We start from the raw sequence: 21,988 nt of genomic DNA, 5'->3' as shown, positions 1-21,988 counted from the left end.
TTTTCAGAATCAATCATGATATTTTCAGAATCAGTAATAGTGCCAGCTCTATCTATCAAGCCAGTTCTCTTCTAGTAAATGCAAATACAATGTACATCTTGTTGCAGAAAGAATTGGGGGAGAATGAAGCAAGTTCACAGGGTAGCCCTGATTCATACCTTCAAATGTATACCATTAGTTGCAAATTTAATGAACTGAAAACAACAATCGTTAACTGGAAATCAGAGCTACATGTTTTTGCAATTAGCTAAATTTAATTAAACGTTCCACTGATGGACATTGTACTGCAATGAGATGAGCAAGATGTACTTTAAAAACATCAGGAAAATGAAATAAACACTTACCTCTTGTGTTGGGGAGAAACATCGTGACAAGTAAAAGTACCGGGAAATGAAACTGTGACAGTACGAATGAAAACTTAAATCCACAACAAAGCTGAGCAAAAATACCCAACTGGCGAAACACTGTATTGAGTAACTAACAGGAAGTGCATCGACAAAAAAAAAAAGAGGATATTGACCCCCAAAAAAGGATGTGAGATTTTTTAATTTACCGTAAAATATCCTTTTAGTCCACTATATACTGTGTGTAATGTATTTAAAATAATTCTATTTAAAATATATTTTTTAAATCAATCTTGAGTATTTTTTTGCATTATATTTAATCTATTTATTTTAGTTTTGCATTAGGATGATAAAGGCTTACATAAATTACCAAGAACAGTGTTATTTGCACACTTGAGATATTTTTCTTAGCCATAACTTATGTTGATACCTCTGTCCATACAATAGAAAATGTATATGAATATCACATCATATTTCTTTTAAAATTGTATACCCCTGCACATTCCCACATTCTGCTTGTCTTTTATTTCAAATCTAGTCCTTTTGCTTTGTAATAATGGGTGCACAGTATTTCTCTCCCCTTGTTGATGAAGATCTTACCACTACAAAAGTGATTCCAAAGCACGTCCTTTAGAAGCCACACTTTGAGGCCTCAGCTTGACCTGAGTGACCCGGTTAGATCTCTAATCCTGCATGGCTTTAACTGCTGCTCTTAGGATGGTTGTGTTGCATAACTGTGAGAGAGCAGATTACTGACTGTTCAGTCACATTTGTCCCTGTCGTTCTGTCAGAGATGCTACACAGGTGGAAGAGTGTACGAAAAAGTCTAATAAGACCATTTTTGTGTACTACAGGATACATAGTTTATTAAATCATATTTACACCATCTTACAATGGATCATACATATTTACAAACATAATACATGATCAAGTCAATCATGATAGCATTTTGTTAAAGAGTTCACACTGTACAAAACCTCTAAATGTTCATTTTATTGGCAGTCTGCAAGTGTGCTGTGGGATAATTTTGCAAATATGGAATCCACAGCATTTAAACATAATTTTATAGATAAGCTATGGTTAATGTGTTGCTGTTTTTTAATTATGTTAGTGATGGACTATGCCTAATTAAATTGTTCAATATATTAAATTACATATTTATAGCATAATTCAGTTCTGATTATGTTGGTGTTTATTTAAATACATAATGCAGAATTCATTTAGGAACTATCCTATATTGCAAGTCATCCAATCAGATATCTTAAACGGTTTGCTTAAGCCTATGAAGGACTGAAATGATCATAAATTTCCCCTTTAAACTGGCAGTTATAGCAGGAAGGGATTTCGTGAGACAGGACTGCACCGCTGTGGTTTCAAAATGCACTTCTCCTCAGGACCCATGCGTTCTTCACTGCATTGCTTCACTGATTCTGTCATCAAGCATTGCCCCACAACACTGAGGGCATCTACACCCTCCCTCATTGAGACTGAGTGCTTATCAGAATTTTGCAAAGATTTCAGAAAGCCCTTAGTCATCACTTTTCTTTTTTTCTTTTATCCTTGTCTTTGCTTTTCTTCTCCTTTTCTTTCTCTTCTTTTTCCTTTAACGCTTTCTTCTCTTTCTTCTTCTCCTCCTTGGCCTCCTTATACTTCCACTTTGGAGGCTCCAGGTAACCCTTCTGCTTTTTATTCTTCTTCACTTTCTTTGGGGTGGGCTCAGAGGATTTAGTGACTTTGATCTGTGGGATACAGCCCGAGGGGAACACACTGTTGCGCCTTGACGCTACGCTACGAGGAATGAATGTGCGCATACCAGACTGAGCAATGGACAGCACACTTCCACGCCTCTCTGTATCGACACAGCAGGACACAGAGACGGACTCCTGAGAGTGGATAGATGGAGAAATGAAGGAGACGGAGCTGTTTCGGTGGCACAGCGAACTCTCCTCCAGCTGTTTCACTGAGTGCTTCTGCATCAGCTCAGCCACAGCAAGCCGACGTTTACCTACCTGTGGAGGGCTGCTCGGGCAAAGTGGGCGTGTGGCTGTGGCTATGAGCGGGCTGTGTAGGCTGGTGGTCATTCGCACCATGTGATCCATGACGCCATTTTCCTGTGGGTCGCGTGGGAAACTGAAACCGAACGTACTCTTGAGCTGATGAGTCAACTTCTGGCCAGCACTCTTATTGGCTGTTGCTTTGCTGACCAGCAACTTAAGGTTGGGCCACTCTGGGACGTAGGTGTCACAGAACTGTTCCGCTGTGGGATGGAGTACAAGGTGGCGCAGACGTATCAGCGTGTCAAAGCGACCTGTTTTCAGTGCCCAGTCACGTGCACATTTACCACGGTTGGTGTCTACAGCATTTACATCAGCACCTAAGATAGAACAATACAGAGAATAAAAAAAATAATATTGTGGATTAGAGGATGCTGCTGAAGCTGAAGACTACATTAAAATGTGCACATTGACAGGCCTAAGTAATTTAAAGAATAATGTGGAGAGAACAGGAGAGTCATGTCATGCAAACATTGGGATTAGTTTAGAAGCACAATTATTTTAGGTATAAAAAAAGAGTTTGTCTAAAATGCTGTGTCAGAATAACTAATTTTGCGCCTTCCACAGATCTTTTGCTTGGCTTCTTAATTAATCCAATAGGTGCTACTGAGGTAAACTGGGTCTGTGCCAGCATATGCCATTCTTGATTGGCTATGTGGGTCACTTGGTGATTTATTGTCTCTCCCAACCAAGTGATATGATAAACATATAATCAGTATATGACATGCTCATACCTCAGAGATAATTTACAGCATATCAGCATGTGTGTTCAATTACTAACCGTGCATTATAAGAGCTGCCACCGCATCAGTTCTTCCCTGTATGGCAGCTTTCATAAGGGCAGTGAATCCTCTGTTGTCTCTGATTTCTGTCTCTGCTCCAGGGAAGTAATTCATGATGTAGTTGCATATGGAGACATTACCTGTGTACAGAAAGATTTAAAAGGTTTCCACATTGTATTTCTGAAGATATACAGTTCTGTGCAAAAGTCTTAGGCATGTTAGACAGTTTCCAAACATTTCCTAACATTCTTTTTGCCATTAATTGTAATAATCCAGTGAGATTTGTGTATGCACAAGGAGTCTGACAACAGCCAGGATGATCTGATCTCACCATCATCGAGTCCGTCTGTGATTACATGAAGAAACACAAAAAACTGAGACAAACTAAATCCAGAAGAACTGCGGGAACGTCTCCAAGATGCTAGAAGAAACCTTCCTGCAAAGCTACAGTACTGTGAAAAGTACTGGCACTTGTGTTAAAATGCTGTAAAGGGAGAATGCTTTCAAAAATAAAATCACAAATTATTATTTGTGTATTAACATGCCTAAGAAAATATAAATAAGTATTTAACATAAATTTAACATTTATACAAATACACCTCCATTTTATGTAAATTGTACTTACTGAACCATATTCACAAAACTCAACAATATCAGGCTGTATATACTGTAACGCTATTACTGCCAGCAGAATCCAGGCAGTAGCTCCTCTAACTACCATCAAAAAAAGTGAATTGACATCACACGGTAACTGACCAGCTTGAGCAGCGATCATTAGAGCAGTGTTGCCGTCATTGTCTTGGTGGTTAATGTCCAGGTGTGGACAGCCGTGCAGCTCATAAATAATCGGAAGAAATCCTTTATATGCAGCCACCATCAGTCCATTCTAGAAGAGAGAATCATGTTATAAGGACCTTTATCAATTTACAGTTAAAAAGGTTAGAGACATAGACTGCAGCACATGGACACTCCACACCAACAGGTAACACTTTCATAATCAATCAAACCATAATAACCCAGCAACACTTTGAGGCATAGGTTTCTTCAGGAATTTCCAACGATCATTTAATAAGTGCTTTTTGATTCATGATTACAATTAGGTATGTTAATATTCCTTAAATTGACTTCCACATGCTGTTAAATTTCTAATGAAATGCAATCATACCTCAAATATGAATTTTGTTAACAAGTTGCTACAAAGACTGCAATGGTTGTCCAAGTTGTAAACATAAAAGTCTCTTCAAGAAATACCTCAAACCCCATTTTACTCATAAACATTTGAAACTTCCATAGAAAACCATATCGAAATAGCCTTTATCGATGACCTACAAATTTGTTGTTTAAAACACTGGTCACACTTTATATTAGGTGGCCTTAACTATATACTTAACCGTTTGATGCAATATACTTATTACATACATGTGGGTGCATTGCAATTACATTTAAAGTACTTGCATTTAAATAAGATTTGTTGTTGCATTGTTTACTTTTCTTCGAACTGTAATCCAAACCCTTACCCCCAAACTCTAACCCTACCTTTACTCCTAACCACAAACAGTAAATGTGGGAATTTTCCAGAACATGTAGTTACACAATAAACCCATAGTCTTCTTGTAGGCATTTAATGTTAGTAGTTAAGGCCATCTAATATGTCCCCCATGTACATCCTATGTACTTATTATAATAATTACAATAACTGGTAAATAACTAGGTAATAACCCTGAACTTACCCCTAAACCTACCCTTAACCCATGTTTTTACCTTATATTACCCAGTATATTCTTAGGCAAGTACACGTACTGTAAACTAAAAAAGTGCAACCAATATGAAGGTAGACCAAAACATCATTGGTTGAAAATGATGTTATATATTTTTAATGAAGGTTGACAAACGTTATTTTTAATGGATTACCTCAATCTTTCATAGCTCACTCCTTCTGCTCAGTGATAAGACACTCAGTCTCATGCTCTTTAATACTAATTTGCAATATCTTATAATATCTTACCCAGCCATTAATGTCAACTTCCATGACCTCATCCCGGGTCACACTACGTTCCAACACTCTCTTCAGTGCTTCTGTATCGTTTTGGACGCACGCCTCATATAGTGTGTTGGCAGTTCCCTTTTTCCTGTCCTCTTGTTCATAATCAGGGAGAACAGAGTCATCAGAGAGCAAACTTCCAGAGTCAGACTCTTCCAACAATGATATTTCATCATCAGCTGGGCCTGACCCCAGGTTTGGGTCCTCAAAGGCAGAGCTATGAACTGCTGCCATGTCTCAAGGGTTTAATGTTTCCTACATCATCTTTTCTGGCATTTGAGGAAAGCGTTCCAACGCGACTGTGGTAGGTCAGCAGCTTGAGGTGAAGGAATGCACTCCAAGTGTTTACGGCCCCTGTCTTGAGGCAAACAGACCAACAGAGATAAACCACAAAACTCTCTAACCAAGTGAGAACCTTCATAAAAATAATTAATTTGCAGCGATTGCAACTATTACAGTTCAACTGACACAAAAGCTTCTGATGCGAGAAAATTGGGAGTTTTAATAGCTCTGGATTTAGCCTGGGAGAGCTGTGCTTTAATTGTCAGTGCTAAATCTGGCCTGCTCAGGCTTAAAATACACAGATACCAATAAACAGGCTTACATACTCTTGTTACCTCAAAAAGCATGTTACCTCAGTGAACTGTAGCATAAATATATCTATACATTTATACAGCTATTTAAGTTGTACACATATTTAGTTTTGCTACAAAACTGGTATTTCTATTTTTCAAAACAGCAATAAATAAAACATTTCTCCAGTTGTGCATGTCACAAAGCAAAATATAGCAAAATACAATCCAAAGATTACAACAATAAAGCAATAAACATTCTCTTTAGAGCTCTAGTGTACCAGTATGAAGACAATCAGATGCTCTTTTTTTTTTTTTTACTTTATATGGAATATGGAGTTTAACTCACCTGTGTCCACCTTTCAGAAGAAAAGAAGAGCCTTCGGTGAGCGCTGCTATACTTTGAATCAACTTTCACATCCTTATCATCAGAAATCTCAGCTCCCAGAAAATACAAGTCAGGTTCATGTCTTCGTAGTTCATGTGTGTATGTGATCCTATGTATACATGCTCCGTAACGCCTCAGGTTTAGACTAATGCCTTTCAGGATCAGAAAGGACCCAACACGTGCACTCGGAGCATAATCACATTTCACTCACACACACACACACACACACACACTCACACTCACACACACACACACACACACACACACACACACACACACACACACACACACACACACACGTTTACTTCGCTATCTAAATGGGGACATTGCATAGACTACTATTCTTTTTATGCAGCTAGTTATAAAAACGATAACCTAACCCTAACTGAAAACTTTCTGCATAAAAAAAAAAAAACTTTATTTTAATATATTTTTATATTTATATTACACACTCAGAATGGTCTCATTTTCTTTCTCTCTGTCTCAAACTGACAAACATTTAAATATAAAAATTATTATGAATCCAATGATGCTGATAAAGTTAAACATGCGGTGGGTGGGTTTCAGGACTTTGTGTTTTTGTCTTATATATTGCTTGTTTTATGTCACTGCATTTAGTTTAGAGGATTATATGGAATGTGAAGCTGTCTTTGATCAGATTTCAAGACGGAGTGACGTACTTTGCAGACAAAAATGTCCTTACATGACAGGTTAAATGTTTATCTGGTAATGAACACTTGCCTCTACAGATGGTCAAAATAAGACAATCCATCTCCATAAAGTAGTCTGAGAAAAAATTTAGATTTCTGTGGCACAAATAAATTCCAATCATGAATACCTAATTAACACCAATGTTACGACAAACTTGCAAGCTGATTTGCTTAAATTCTTGCGATTCTGAAGGGACTGAGTCTTAAATTAACAATTTTATCAAAAATTAAGTAAATCCTAAATTGACTAATTTCAGTCATCACTGATGTACAAGCAGATTACACACTGACATATAACATTGCTAAATATGTTGAGGCTGACAGTGCTAGAAATTTTAATGAAAAATTTTAGTAACAGATTATTCTTTTCTTTATTCTTCGTGTGGCTGACTCTGACGATTCTTTTTGAAGACACTGTTATTTAAACAAGCTTTTAGTTGACTGGGTTTTATTTTATTTGGGGCTTTTTAAATGTTTTAATTTTTATTGATTGTATATTAATGTGGTTGCATCTTGTTCACCATCTGTGAAAAGCACTCTATAAATAAACTTTACTTACTTTTATTTCTTATCAAATAAAAACTAAAGCAACACAAAATACAAAGTAATAGAATTTAATTAGGCCTATAGAATCAAATTTGCAGTTGTACAGAAGAGTATAAAAAGAAAATAGAAATAGAGAGAAAGCAACATTTTTATTATTATTTTCATGTAACTGAACTCTGCTTCTTTCTCGAACGAATAATTCATTTTTTAAGGATAATCTCATTATTCTTAAACATAACCCTCATAGGAACCTTTCAACATTTATAGATTTTTTTATTAAGACACTATTTACTATGTTTTCCTTATGAGGACATGGATAATAGATCTAGAATATCCTTCCTCAAACAAGCACCTTCTGCCCCCCCCCCCCCCCCCCCCCCCCCCCCCCCAACCAACAACCCCTTCGCCTCCAAAAACCCATACAAACACATGCACATTGTTTTTATATCATGTCGGTGGCCTCCCGCTGACTTGTTGTTCTAAATTTAAGTTAATTAGACTAACCCTAAGGAAGAACCCTAATCCTAACCTTTGGGACTTGTACATGTTGAATAAGACTTTAATTCCTTTATTTTAAAATAAATAAATAAAAATCTCTCTCTCTCTCTCTCTCTCTGGGAGGTTAAGATGGAGCAAGAGGGTGTTGGAGAAACAGGAGGGAATGGGTGGTGGACAGCAGAAGGAGATAGATAAGAATGTGTGTCAGTGAATCAGGGAGAGTGGAGTAGAGATTAAACTGGACAGTACTGGACTAGTATAGAGAAGACACAACACGCAGCCAAACATTTCCTTCATCCATCTAGAGACAAAGAAAGAGGAAAATGAAGAGTTTGGCCAAACTTCAGGGAAACCCAGAGCAACTGCTGATGTCTTTATCAAACCCTTCCTTGGACTTGAGTAACCAGCACGGGGTGAGAAAACATACACTCACACACATTTACTTATAGGTAACTTTATGTAGACACTTTATGTGTACATTTTTTGGTACAAAATTGATCAATTTTAAGGTCACTTTTGGAGACTAAACCATAGTGTAAAGTATATACACATATTATTGACTGCTATTAAATATACACTGAAAAAGATGAGATTATTTTGAGGCCTTATTTGGAATGGCTGTTATTGTATGCGTCTTTTGGTTTATTACAAACGCAGTCTGACATGACTGAGATAACCAGATTTTGACTGTTTGTTAGCGCTCTTTAACAGACACGTTTCTACACGAATTTTGTCGCTTTAAGTTCAATGGTTTATGAACGATTTACACAGAAATGACTGCATATACAATTCCCAAACATTGCCCTAAAAATGATATATGTCAATGAGATAGTATATGGGTAGTTGATGTCCAGACATTTATTTGTACCACTTAATCCATTTTAATCACCCTTTTAAGTTTATTTTATTATGGTCCTGTAGTGTAGAAATGAATAAATATTCCATGCTGTCGCTCAATTAATATTAGATCAAAAGAACTGTATTAGTTACAACATATGCTACTAAACTAATTTCTAACAACAATATAATTTAGCAAAATGTAGTGGTTTAGCTAGAATACACCATATCACACCACAGGACATGACATGACCTGACTATCTTAATCAGTGCACTACACTTAAGGCTTAAGGCTATCCTCCCAGACTAAAATATGTCCGTGTTATTGTTTTGTCTCAAGATGCACACAAGTGATGTTTTTTTTTTTTAAGGCACGTTTATAAAAGCTACTAAATGCAGTAATTGAACTAAGGCTTAATCCTGGCTTAATCTAAGCCCTGTTTGTGAAACCGGGCCTTAATTATTATTATTATAATTTACCCGTCTTGTAGTTATTTCTCAATTGTTTGTGTAAATAGCTTGAACACTTTAGCAATACTCTAATAACTCAGACCAACACACACCAGTCAAAACAAGAGTGACTGAAAGCAGGCCTGTGTCTCTTATCTTATGCCTTAGGGATGCTTCTTATTTTTTCCTATTCTAAATTGTCTCTCTTACCAGCATCAGATCAAGAAAAAATTACATGGACCGCATGATCATTTGTCCCAAGTATTTTTTTTTGCGAGTTGCTGTCTCATTGAAAGACTTTTTGGGTTTCTTTGTACTTCCAATCGGAAAATGATTACTTCATGGTTAAGACTTAAGCCTTCAATAGAATTTTGCCAAACTTGTCACAACAAGTCACCAGCTCAATACTGATATTGCTCCAACTAGGCCAACTTACCAAATGTTTACTGCAAATGAAGGAAGCAAGCACAAAAGATAAGGCCTCCTCCAGTACACTGTACTTTGGATGTATTTCTACAGTAGATACTCAAGATAAAAAAAAAAAAAAAGTGTTATTCTAGCTTAGGGTATGTGTTGTCTGGAATGTTTGTATGGAATTACATGTAAATATATACCAATTAAATTAATTCCTTGACAGTGGCACAGATTTACTTTATTTAGATTGCCAATGTTTTAATAGAAAGGTAAATCTTTTAATCAAAATGTCATGGTACTATAGTATTATCTTTAATTTATGCTGATTTAAATAAACAGAACCAGTGATCAGAATCTAAAGAAAATTACCATTGAGAAATTACCATTACTCGAATGTATATTTAGGGAGAAATGGTCCTTACAATAGGCTTAATTTTGTACATTCAAGCAAAATATATTTTTAATTTTAATTTTGGGGTGAAACACTTTCTCAAGACTCACCCAGGAGTGCCTTGTCGGTCTAATTTGAGGAGTTATGTGGTCTTTTCTGAGGTCATACATGTATATAAATTGCTCAGGTATAGACATGTATGATAGGAAAACTAGTTACAGCTCTGCCCCTTCAGAGCTGATGGATAACACTAACTTTTATGACCCGTTTCAGATCCAAGAAAGCAATGAAGGGTGTACTTTACTGGAAGACAGCTGTGGTTGTTCAAAGAAGGGCGCAAAATTGGAAACTGGAGAACAAAGCTGTAACTCAAGACCCAAACGCATACCTGAGGGCAAAGGTGAGGGGTCAAACATACCCTTTCATAATGTTTAAGAATTTTGAATTCTTTTTCGCACACAGTCAAAACATGCACGCATAGTCTTTAACTGGTTCCACACCTAGTGCAAGACAAAAAAAAAAAAAAAAAAAGGGTGATAATTAATAAATATACTTTGTCAGTTTGTAGGTCTATGTCTTTGAAAGAATGGTTAAAAGAGCAAAACCAACTATATTTAAAGCAAAAAAAATGCCAAATGTAACTAACAAATTACCTGGAGATGACCGGAACAAGAAGCCTGGGAAATCTAACCTATCTGGGAAATTATGTTTCATCTCCCGGTGAGCATTGCAATATGGCAAAAATATATCACGATTTTTTTCAGTAGAATCACGATTTTATCACGATTCTCTTTCATGTTGGTTTTACTATTTTGCAAGTGACTGAGAATTACAGCCAAACTAATGTCCCTATTTTAAAAACAACAAAGCCTTATAAGATAACAAAATATGAAATAAAAAAGAATGGCAGACAATTAGGCCAAAGTGGCGCAAATAAAAATAGGCTACACAACATAATATACAAATGAAATAAACAGTGCTTTATTTTTTTTCAACTACAGTAACAGTTGTATTTAACTGTTAAATGCTATTTAACAGTAGCATTCAAGAAAGAAATGAAATTAACAATAAGTTAACCAACTGTGTTTATGTAAACCTTGTGTGTATTTGACAGAATTAGCGCAATAAGACTTGAAAGGTAACTTAATCTAGTAATCAGGCGCTGTTTGACGTTTAGTGTGTGTGTGTGCTTCGGGTGTATGCAACGCGCTAAGAAAAGCGCATGTTAGTTAGAACCGCGCAACAGCACGCGAATGAAATGTTTAACCGGCAAAGCTTTAAAGGGGTCATATAATGGTACATGCACTTTTACAAGTTGATTGTACTGAAATGTGTGTTGGCAGTGCCTGTACACAACCATCATAAAATGATAAAAATCCATCCAGTGTTTTTTTTTTAAATCTTCTTATATGTTTTCCCCCATCTCAAATCAAGCCGTTCGATTTTGTGACGTCACAAAATCGACGCCCCTCCCACGATTGTTGATTGACAGCAGCGTTTCAACACAGACCTGCCCTCGCTTGTGAGCGAGCTGTCAATCATAGCGCGGTCATTGTTGATACGCTGGAGCACTATGAGCAGAATGGCGTCTAAGCGATTGTGGTGTTCTGTTCTTGGGTGTAATAACGAACACAGCAGTCATTTTGATGTTCCTAAATCCGAACCGCTGAAGACGCAGTGGCTGAGTTTGTTTTTGAAGGGAATATTCCTCACGATCAACGTCAATGCTTTCATTGTGCGAATCATTTCACACACCAGACTGCTTTACAAACAAGGGTCAGTAACGTTATAAAGGGTTTTGCTAAGAAGCTGCTCCTGAAAAAAGGATCGGTACCAACTATTCGTGTTCCTGCTGCACCTCCAGAATCACTGAAGTGAGTGTAACGTTTTAACCTTTATATTAATATTTATATTAATCTTTGCAAATCGCTTGCTGCACGCTTCACAATGAATGCGGCTGTTTACACTCAGGGTATATTACGGCATGTTTTCTATGTACGACATTCTCAATATAATTCATAATCCCACGTTTATAATGAACAACGCCTTATGGTTATTGTGTTATTGTTTTACAAACGGTCAGAGCCATATATATCTCTCTATAGTCTATATGGCTCTGCAAACGGTGTACACACAGAACAGAGGGGCGGGGTGAGCAAAGCTCATTATCATTTAAAGACACATGCACTAAACGGCGTGCTGAAAACAGAGCTGTTTTTGACCAGGTAAAATGAGTGTTTTCTTACAATACTAATCAGAATTTTTAATTAAAGTATATTACAAAATTTTAATTTAGACCCTAAAGAATCATATTAGCTTGTACAAAAATGGCATTATATGACCCCTTTAATGCACAGGCAAATAATGAACTTTATGAACTGCATTGTATCGATCTTGGTTGCAGTTCCATTAGAATTCCACTGGAGGTGATCGCGGGCGAGTGCAGACTGAATGGGAGTCTATGGGGCTAGACGGCTAAATGTGTCTCTTTCACCCGATTGCCGTTGAGAAATCTCAGATTTTATTGTAGGTTTTGCAAGTTCAACATGGGTTATAGGTCGAAAGTTGAATGAACGAGTACTTATTTCTTTTCGATTTCTTACAGGTTGAGTTGTTGTTGCCCATAACACGCTAGCATTCTGCTAAAGACGTCAGCATTCTGACGTCATTGACATTTTAAAAGACTTTTTAAACCAAATAAGTGACTCTAAAAAATCTAACACCCAGCAATGTGTAATTTCTTTGCATCTCCTTTCGAATACAACATTCAAATTACTAGACAAAAAATTATATCCTGAGAAAAGTGGATTTTGAGGGTTTTTCGCCATAGACCTCCATTCATTCTGCACTCGCCTGCGAGCGCCCCCGCATGGACAGAGACGTGTTACTGCAGCCAGTCCAGAAACCGGAAGTAAGCAGAGAGTGCCAATAGGCTCTATGCACGAACGCTGCTGACGTATTTCCGGTAGGATCTCAGCCGGCGTCTTTACTTCCGCATAGCGCGTTCTATAGGACAATTCACTTCAATAAAATTCATTTTCTCAGAAACGGAGACAACGATTTTAGAAACTGATTCGCTAGTCGGATTTCGCGCGATATGAGAGAATACTCACCCTCAAAGTTGTCGATGTAGCTCGAAATTTATAATTTAAAGAACTTCTCTTTCTTACTCTTATCTGTGACAGTTAACTGCCTCACAATATTGTTAACATCATTCTCGTTAACCGCTGGAAGTTCTTGTAAACAGCGAGTGTAATTTGCCATTAGGCTTGTTCGACTTCATGCAGCTCTGCGCAGACCGATCGGCGGCTGACTTGAAGCAGTGCATGCCGGTTAGAAATTTTGTCCGACTTGATACAGCGCCGACGCCACGTGACTGTGACGTATGCCATCAAAGTACCACGAGAGCAATAGAGCTGGTAAGTCCCGCCTCTTCCGTAAAACCCCGCTGGACCTCAAAGTTGAAAAACCGTCAATGCAAGTGAATGGGAGAAAATAATTATTTTCTGGTCCCGTTTGAATTGTACCATGAATGTGAACATATGTTGTCTGTGAATTTTTTATATAATCTTTCATGTTACAAGTTTGACAGTATATGGTATGATTCGTCGGCTAGCAGTTGTGGAAAAGATATAACGAGAAAGACTACATGTCGCCTATGTGACGTCACCCCATAAAGTTGACTTACCCGTGGTTTTCACCAACCTCAACGATTTTGTCCTCTCCCTGAAAGAAGGCGGTGAAGTGCACCAAAGACACAGTCATGTTTAGCGGGATCCGTGAGCTAGAGCCGTGTGCTAGTGGTGGTGGCGTTTCAAACGCGTCGAAAGCAGCGAAGAGTTGTAGTCCACAAAGTGCTTTCACACAAAGTCTAACCGTATCAAACTTCTACCCGCAAAACTGTAGCATTCTTTACACGAAAAGTTCTATAAAAAATTCACAGACAACATATGTTCACATTCATGGCAAAATTCAAACGGGACCAGAAAATAATTATTTTCTCCCATTCACTTGCATTGACGGTTTTTCAACTTTGAGGTCTGTCGTTACGTCTTTTCTATCCTCCATATCAACCATTCGACGCACTCAAACTAGCCTACTAACGTTACTGCTTTGTGTTAATCCACCTGACCTGCATAGGACAGAAAACACAGGTTGCTTTACGTTATCTTTTAAACTCGAGTTGTACAAACACGGGTCACTTACCTTAAACCTCGGATGTCCACTTTGTTGCTTCTGTCTTCTGTGGATTTTATTAGCGTTTTTCATCGTCGTCTTCGATTAGTTCCAAAGACTTTAGAAGACGGTGCACTCATATTACTTACGGTAGAAAGTTCAACACGCAAATGCAGTAAGTCCCGCCTTCTAAATAAAATGTAAAAGTGATGTTCAATTGTCCCGTGACCCGTCCTACATTTTTTTTTTTCTTGTTCGAGAAGCCATTTCACTCGGATAGATGGAGAAATTAGCTTTCTGGCGGTTAGCAAACAAACGATAGGTGCATTCCCGCCACCTACTGTGCTGGAGTGTGGACCATGATAGCCTAAACGAAAAAAATTAAAAAACTGTAGCCAATAGGCAAGCTTGTTTCAAGCCACCTTTAACTCTCCCCTCCATTCCCCCCATGATGTACCAGTGGGTCTATGTGGATAAAAGCAGGGATTATACAGATGTTGCGTGTGAATTCAGAGCTCAGGGATTACCTCTGAACTGAGAGTAGGAGTGTGTCTGCTGTAAGTTATACAGCAGTGTTTACTCGGCTGGTATGAAGGGGCATCGTGCCCCACGGATGTGTGGCTGTGGACGCTTCTGCCAGAAAGTTTTGGCCAGGTGTGATTGCTGCTTCAGACAGCAAGGTAAGAGATCCGTATGTTGCTCTGTCACTTTTGACTATAGTCAGATGTTGCATTGTCAGATCTCTTCAAATCTTATTTGTATTTGCATTGTGTTTTGGTAGGCTTTGCTGTTTTCAAGGGATGGAAATTCGGAATATGTGCCCATCATTAAGCCAAAAACATTCCTACTTTACACATTTTGGAGCTTGAAAAAGATTATTTGCTCGTAAACCGAGTGTATTAATTATGCCATTGTTTTGTTGCTTCATCATAATACCTGCAGTTTGTAAAAGTGATGAACCCATTTCTTAATATTGTTACTTTGTCAGTATCATTTTGCACAGATTATCTGTAGAAATGCCGATGCATTGTATGTAAATGGTTGTTTTATGGGTTATTGCAGGATTATGGCTATGCGACCTTTAGAAACAGCTAATCCATGTGCAGAAAAAGTAGAATCCTTTCTGTTTTGTCCCTCATTCTCTCTCTCAAAGTCTTTCCTTCCCGTTTGCCCTTCAGTTAGGGCAAGCTTTTCCCACATTGCGCTGTAAAGCTTTTAAATCAGGGGAAAAAAACAAACCATTTTTAAGCTGTATCATCTGCTTATAAGGCAGAATCTCATGTGTTGCCAGTTATATTTATATTCCACCTTTTATGACTATGTGGAAAATTCAGGACAAATAACTGCAAGATGAATATTAATGGTGGAGCTGGAAATTCCCCTGTGATATATTAAATTGATCGAAAGTTATAGACTTTAATAATAATAAATAAAAAAGCAAGGAAAAAGCACTTTATTTATGGCAAAAGAATGGCCAGAGTTGATGGAAATAAAGGTCCCTTCTAATGAAATTAGGTAGGCCTAAGTCTTCTACCCCCTGTTTTATCATGGTGGTTAGGGCTGCACAATTAATCGAATTTCTAATCGCGATTACGATTATGAATGCCACGATTACGTAATCGTTCAAAGCCGCGATTACAAAAAAAAAAAAAAAAAAAAAAAAAATCCACTCTGCGTGCATTTAGAGCATGTTATGAGAGGCGAATCACAACTACTTCAGAAAACCCAGCACAATAGGAACTACCAGGCAGTGAAGTATGTGTACGCTGAAATAAAAAAAGTTTTTCACCTCAGAAAAACGGACGTTCCTGTCCTGTCAGCCGTTATACTGTGCTCGTAGCGCACACTCTTCAATTGCACGCGCAAATGCGGCGGCGCGCGCTGTGTATAAAGTGCAAAGGAAACTACGAGCATGCAACGTTGTTACGTTGTAAATGAGTAAGTCACGAAATAAAAGTAAAATACCAATAAATCACGTTACTGGTACGTCGTGTGTTAGCTGAGAAGGATTTGCATGCAGGTATGATTTTCATTCTATTCACCAGGAGCAATTTCATTAACAGTTCTTGTTAATATTGTGTATTCACCATGGTAACTGTCGTTTCAATATTAACCCCAAAATGCCACTTTATTTTTACTTTGTGTTATTTTTTATATTTTTAAATGACTGCGGTGGCTCATACCAACATTGTATTAACAAAAGCTAGTTTGGGACTGCTATTTAATAGCTTTAGCATAGGCCTAATGTTTATTTCTTAGTAGTCTTTACTATTAGTCATATTCTTACAATTTATGTGTATGTTAAGTAAAGGGGGACAGTGTGTGTGTTCACAATTTTTAAGTAAACAAATAATAATATGCCTAATATATATATATAACCTATAGCCTATATATATATATATGTATGTGTATATATATATATATATATATATATATATATATATATATATATATATATTCAATGTAATTTGTGATAATCGCAATTAATAATCGCAATTACAATTTCAAAGGAATAATCGGCAATTATGATTTTTGTCATAATCGTGCAGCCCTAATGGTGGTTGTCAGTACAATCGAGCAGTGTATATTCACTGTATATCATTTAATTATGCATATAGTTATAATTTGTTATATTTGTAGACCTAAAAATGGCATCTAATAATCTGTCAAAGGTTGTTATAATATTTTTCTAGCAGAGTTCTGACAATCATAGCCTCCATCCAATTTTTGCTTTACCACAAATATGATTTTTTTTTTTTTGGAAGTGTTGCTTTAAAGATCGAACTATTTCCTTTCTCCGTCTCTCTCTGTCTCGGTCTCTGTAGAGTCATACACGTTGACAGGGCTTGGCGATGTCTCCTTGCCTACTGAAACACCTTCGGCCTCCGTCTCCATTGATGACCTCTCTCCAATCTCACCCAGCAAATATCAGCCTCTTTCCACTAGACGGCCATCTACCACATCTACCCACTCTCTCAAGGCCCTCAAGAGATGGTTGAGCAGCCCAGTTCGAAAGCTGAGTCTGGGAGGAGGTGGCAAGGGTCATAGCTCAAAGGTCATTCAGAGCCCAGACAGGTCAGCCTATATGTTTCTACCCCTCTCACCAGCTCAAAGCCCATTGAGCCCAACAGAGAAGTCCAAAAAACTGCCCCACTCCTTCAGATCTCTGGTATGCACATAATTTACACTACTGTTCAAAAGTGTGGGGTCAGTATGATTTAAAAAGAAAAAGAAATGACTACTTTTATTCAGTAAGTATGCATTAAATTAATCAAAGTGACAGTAAAAACTCACAAACCTTTTAAAAAAAGTCATTTTTAAACAAATGCTGTTCTTTTAAACTTCCTGTTTATCAAAGAATCCTGTAAAAAAAAAAAATCAGGGTGTCCACATGAATTTTAAGCAGCACAACAATTTTCAACTGTGATAATAATTAATAAAAGCACCAATCAGCATATCAGAATGATTTTGAAGCATCACGTGACCATTTTGAAATGTATTAAATAGAAAACGCTTCTTTTGAATTTTAATAATATTTCACAATATAACTGCTTTTCCTGTATTTTTGAGCAAATAAATGTTGCCTTGGTGAGCATGAGACTTCTTTCAAAAACATTTTAAAAATCTTACCGACCCAAAAACTTTTGAATGTTTTATGTATGTCACAGATAGAGAGGGAATAAGTGTAATTTTTTCATACTGTATTTTTATACTAAAACCGTACACTTTCTTGTCCTGTGGCATGCAGGACTGTGATGAACTTTCAGGGCCAACATCTCCTGACAGTCCCTATTACCCAAGATACCTAAATGATCTCTTGCAGGTAATACAATAGAACTGATCACTGGACAGTGCTGAACAATTTTACTTAACTGTCTGCTGATTTGTGCTTGTGATGGCTAATGAGTCCAATTTCAGAGGCATCAGTCTTGCGATGTGCATTATGGGGAGAGAGGTGCCTCGTTAAATGAGGAGACACACGTACAATCGCTGAGCCTGGAGGATGAAGGACAGGAGAAAAGAAGTGCATTAGAGAAAACCATGTAGGTATTTGATTGATGGTGACCCCAAACCCATGGTTTGTGGAAAGAAATGTTGTTAATAATCCTTCTCCAAATCTGACATTCCTCATATCTTACTCATAGATATGTGCTGACAGAGCTGGTCGAGACAGAGAAGCTATATGTGGAAGATCTGGGGCTTGTAGTGGAGGTGGTAACACATAAATGCATTCAATCCCACGCATTGAAGAGCTTAGTCATTCTTAGTTAACTCTCACTTTCTCCCTTCTCCAGGGTTATATGGCTACAATGAAAAGTGTTGGAGTGCCTGAGTATTTGGTAGGAAAGGATAAAATAGTGTTTGGGAACATTCATCAGATCTATGACTGGCACAAAGAGTAGGTCACCTATTGATAGGATCTGTGCCCATTGAGGTGTGCATACCTGACCTTCTTACAGCTCCTACCTTTTTTTTTTTTTTTTTTAACAGCATTTTTCTTGGAGAGTTGGAGAAATGTGTGTCTGAACCTGACCTGCTGGCACAACTGTTTATCAAACATGTAAGTCTAGGTTTTATTTCCTTCATCTGCTAATGATACAATCGATATTTGTATTACATAAATTGAAACATTTGCCTGTGTGGCAACAAATATGTCTGTGTGTTTCTCAGGAGAGGCGGCTCAACATGTATGTGGTCTACTGTCAGAACAAGCCAAAGTCAGAGCACATCGTCTCAGAGTACATTGAAACCTATTTTGAGGTAATTTGTGCTGAATTGAGGTCAAATCTGAGTATAGTTATGTGGCCATGTTTACTATTTGGTGTATGAGGGAAAGGTCTATGACTGTCCTGTGTTCTTTCACAATGTAGGAACTGAGACAACAGCTGGGCCACAGACTGCAGTTAAATGACCTGCTCATCAAACCTGTTCAGAGAATCATGAAATATCAGCTGCTGCTGAAGGTGTGTTAGTGTGAGCTTATACAGAAGTACACACTCATTCAAAATAGAGACTTCTTATAATAGTGCACCAGTAGTTTCAGTCATTCCCTATTTTCCTCCTCTGTCAACCTAACAGAGTTTTTGGCCATAGCTGAAACATTATTATAATTTGAAATAGTTGTTTTCTATTTATATATTTTAAAAGGTAATCTATTCATGTGATGGCAAAGCTCAATTTAGAAATCTTTTGTAACATTATAAATGTCTTTACTGTCACTTTTAATCAATTTAATGCATTGTTGCAGAAAAAGTTTTAATTAAAAGAAAATCATACTGACATCAAACTTTTGAACGTATTAGTTATTCAGCAATTCCCATTACAGAAAAAAAAAACTTACTGTATAGCCAATATGTCATATATTTTGTCATTGTATGAACTGACATGAAGTGCATAACAACAAACAGGTATTTAGGAAATTATTTTGATGGCTTTTGTTACTTCTTAGTGATTTATACGAAAATCAAATCAAACATGCCATGCTTTGTAGGCAGTCTTGGCCTAATGGTTAGAGAGTCAAGACTGGTAACCAGAATGTTATGGGTTCGACTCTCAATACCGACTCTGAAATGACTGAGGTGCTCTTGAGCAAGGCACCAAACCCCCAATCTCTCCCCGGGGGCTGCAGCAAAATGGCTGCTCAATGCTCTAGGTGTGTGTGTCCACGGTTTGCAGTGTGTCTGTGTTCACTACTAACTTTGATGGGTTAAATGCAGAGGACAAATTCTGAGTATGGGTTCCCATACTTGGTCTTCACATGTCACTTTCACTTTTTCACTTTATTTAACCCTGATATATTATATATATACACACAGAAACTGTTCATTAATTGCCTTAATTTGCACATTTATTGCTGAGTTGAAGTCCACATGCCTGTTAGTTAGTATTCTGCCTAAATGTTGTTTATTTACAGGATTTCTTGAAGTACTACACTAAAGCAGGCAGACAAACAGAAGATCTTGAGGTAGGCACAGTCTGTACTGGCTTCTAAAAGTGAGGACAAGAGAATAAATTCATTATCAGTTGACATATTGAATTGTTATTCCGTTCTGTTTTTGTGTCCTTATCACAGAGGGCAGTGCAGGTGATGTGTTTTGTTCCAAAGCGATGTAACGACATGATGAATCTTGGGAGACTACAGGGTTTTGAGGTAGGATGAGACTCAAATGAACTGCAGAAATAAAAATGGTTTTCTTCACCTTGGACTGCTTCAGTATTTAAAATGAGCACAGCATAAGTCCATTATTTATAAAAACAATTATGCCATTTATAGTTCTTTTATATAAGCTCTCTTACCAATATTTGAAGCTACAATTTCACTCAGATCACCTGTGATTGATTGGGTTCATAGGGTCAGCTGAGAGCACAAGGGAAACTCTTGCAACAGGACACCTTCACATTCATTGAGAATGAGAACAGCATCCTCTCCCGTCCCAAGGAGAGACGGGTGTTCCTCTTTGAGCAGCTTGTCATCCTCAGTGAGCCAATTGACCGCAAGAAAGGCTTTTCCCTGACAGGATACATCTATAAAAACAGCATCAAGGTGAAAAGCAGAGAAGAAAAAAGTGGGAGATAGTAGGCAAAATAAATATGAGGGTAAATATTTGTATCTTTCACAGATTAGTTGTTTGGGCATTGAGGATTGTTGCCCAGACGACTCATGTCGGTTGGTGTTGACGTCTCGTAATGTAGATGGAAGCATGCAGCGATTCATTCTTCGTGCATCAACTCCAGAAATCAGAATGTCCTGGGCAAATGACATCATACAGATGCTGGAGACACAGCGCAACTTCTTAAACGGTATCAGCATCATACTTTCCATGACCCTTGTGTGACCTTGCCATAGATCAGAATTCCTAATGGACGCTGTTCTCTTTCATCTCCTCTATCGCACCCATCATAGCTCTGCAGTCTCCTATTGAATTCCAGAGAAAAGAAATTAAATCCCTGAGCCTGGGAAAGAACATGACAACATCACCCTCACTGAACTCTGACCTTCTGCCCTGCCTGCGCTCCTGGAATTCCTCACAACCTTCCACGCCTCATTGAAAGGTCAATGTTTGCTTGATTTTTGAAATTATCATAATTTGTTCATTAAAACCCCCCAAAATTTCCAGAGGTCCATCTCGTCTCATAGCGTTATATTTTGTTTGAGTATTTGTACTAGCATAGGTTTTCACTCTATTCCTTAGATTTTCAGCTTTCTGACAGTTCTGCAAAGGCACTTTCTCATCTTCCTCTGCCCTCAACCCAAGCAGTGGACCATCTGTTACCCTCAGGAGAACATTTTAAGGAGATAAAGGAAGACTTAGTCCATTTCCGAGTTAGTTATGTCCAATAAACAAAGACTGAATTATTCTTCCGCCTGCCAGTTCAATATGATAACACAACCTTCAGTACTTGACAATGGTAAGTATTTTGGACCTACAAGACTACATTTTCTGTTACCATAACAAAAAAAGAAAGAAAGTATTGGACTGTATGCACTAAACTTTGCGTCAGTGACGATATAATTTACAAAAGATTGAAAATGTTTTTGTAGCTACTGATAATTCTATATTACTGAAATTGTGCATGGGAAGGTTAACTTATTCCTTGTTCCAAATGATACATAATGTGACAGTACTGTAAAATTTCAGGTATTTGTACTACCTGAAATCAAGCTATCCAGTGTGTTACTTTTTCTTATTCAGATGTTTTCATTAGCATTGTATATTCACTGAATGACTCTAGATTTTCCTTTTGAAAGCTGTCAATTAAAAGATTCTTAAGTGATCTGTATGT

At 37.5% G+C, this 21,988-nt stretch overlaps 2 protein-coding genes across 5 annotated transcripts; one reads left to right on the top strand and one right to left on the bottom strand.

Annotated features, from left to right (window-relative positions):
* Positions 1-1,799: 1,799 nt before the first annotated feature.
* On the bottom strand, positions 1,800-6,328 carry ankrd33ab (ankyrin repeat domain 33Ab). Its single transcript, XM_084424898.1, has 5 exons — positions 6,143-6,328; positions 5,186-5,579; positions 3,937-4,066; positions 3,180-3,320; positions 1,800-2,718 (listed from the first exon to the last, which is right to left on the bottom strand). Exons 2-5 carry the CDS (start codon positions 5,453-5,455, stop codon positions 1,880-1,882), a joined length of 1,380 nt encoding a protein of 459 aa, XP_084281024.1. The 5' UTR covers positions 5,456-5,579; positions 6,143-6,328; the 3' UTR covers positions 1,800-1,879.
* A 1,823-nt stretch (positions 6,329-8,151) lies between these two features.
* arhgef25b (Rho guanine nucleotide exchange factor (GEF) 25b) lies at positions 8,152-21,981 on the top strand. 4 transcript variants are annotated; one of them, XM_084424878.1, is made up of 16 exons: positions 8,152-8,348; positions 10,301-10,427; positions 17,029-17,372; positions 17,952-18,026; positions 18,122-18,246; positions 18,349-18,415; positions 18,499-18,602; positions 18,695-18,764; positions 18,875-18,964; positions 19,075-19,167; positions 20,118-20,168; positions 20,277-20,354; positions 20,556-20,747; positions 20,824-21,004; positions 21,108-21,256; positions 21,397-21,981. In XM_084424878.1, the coding sequence occupies exons 1-15, from the start codon at positions 8,259-8,261 to the stop codon at positions 21,251-21,253; spliced, it is 1,833 nt and encodes a 610-aa protein (XP_084281004.1). In that variant the 5' UTR covers positions 8,152-8,258; the 3' UTR covers positions 21,254-21,256; positions 21,397-21,981. The 4 variants fall into 4 exon arrangements, with proteins under 4 accessions (XP_084281004.1, XP_084281005.1, XP_084281006.1 ...); XM_084424879.1 differs by having other exon boundaries at positions 21,405-21,978; XM_084424880.1 differs by lacking the exons at positions 8,152-8,348; positions 10,301-10,427 and adding an exon at positions 14,557-14,883.
* The last annotated feature ends 7 nt before the right edge of the window (positions 21,982-21,988 follow it).

Source organism: Rutilus rutilus (genome assembly GCF_951802725.1).
Source record: "Rutilus rutilus genome assembly, chromosome: 12".
NCBI lineage: Eukaryota > Metazoa > Chordata > Actinopteri > Cypriniformes > Leuciscidae > Rutilus > Rutilus rutilus.
The sequence above is the reverse complement of the archived record's forward strand: the minus strand, read 5'-3'. Positions and strand labels throughout refer to the sequence as shown.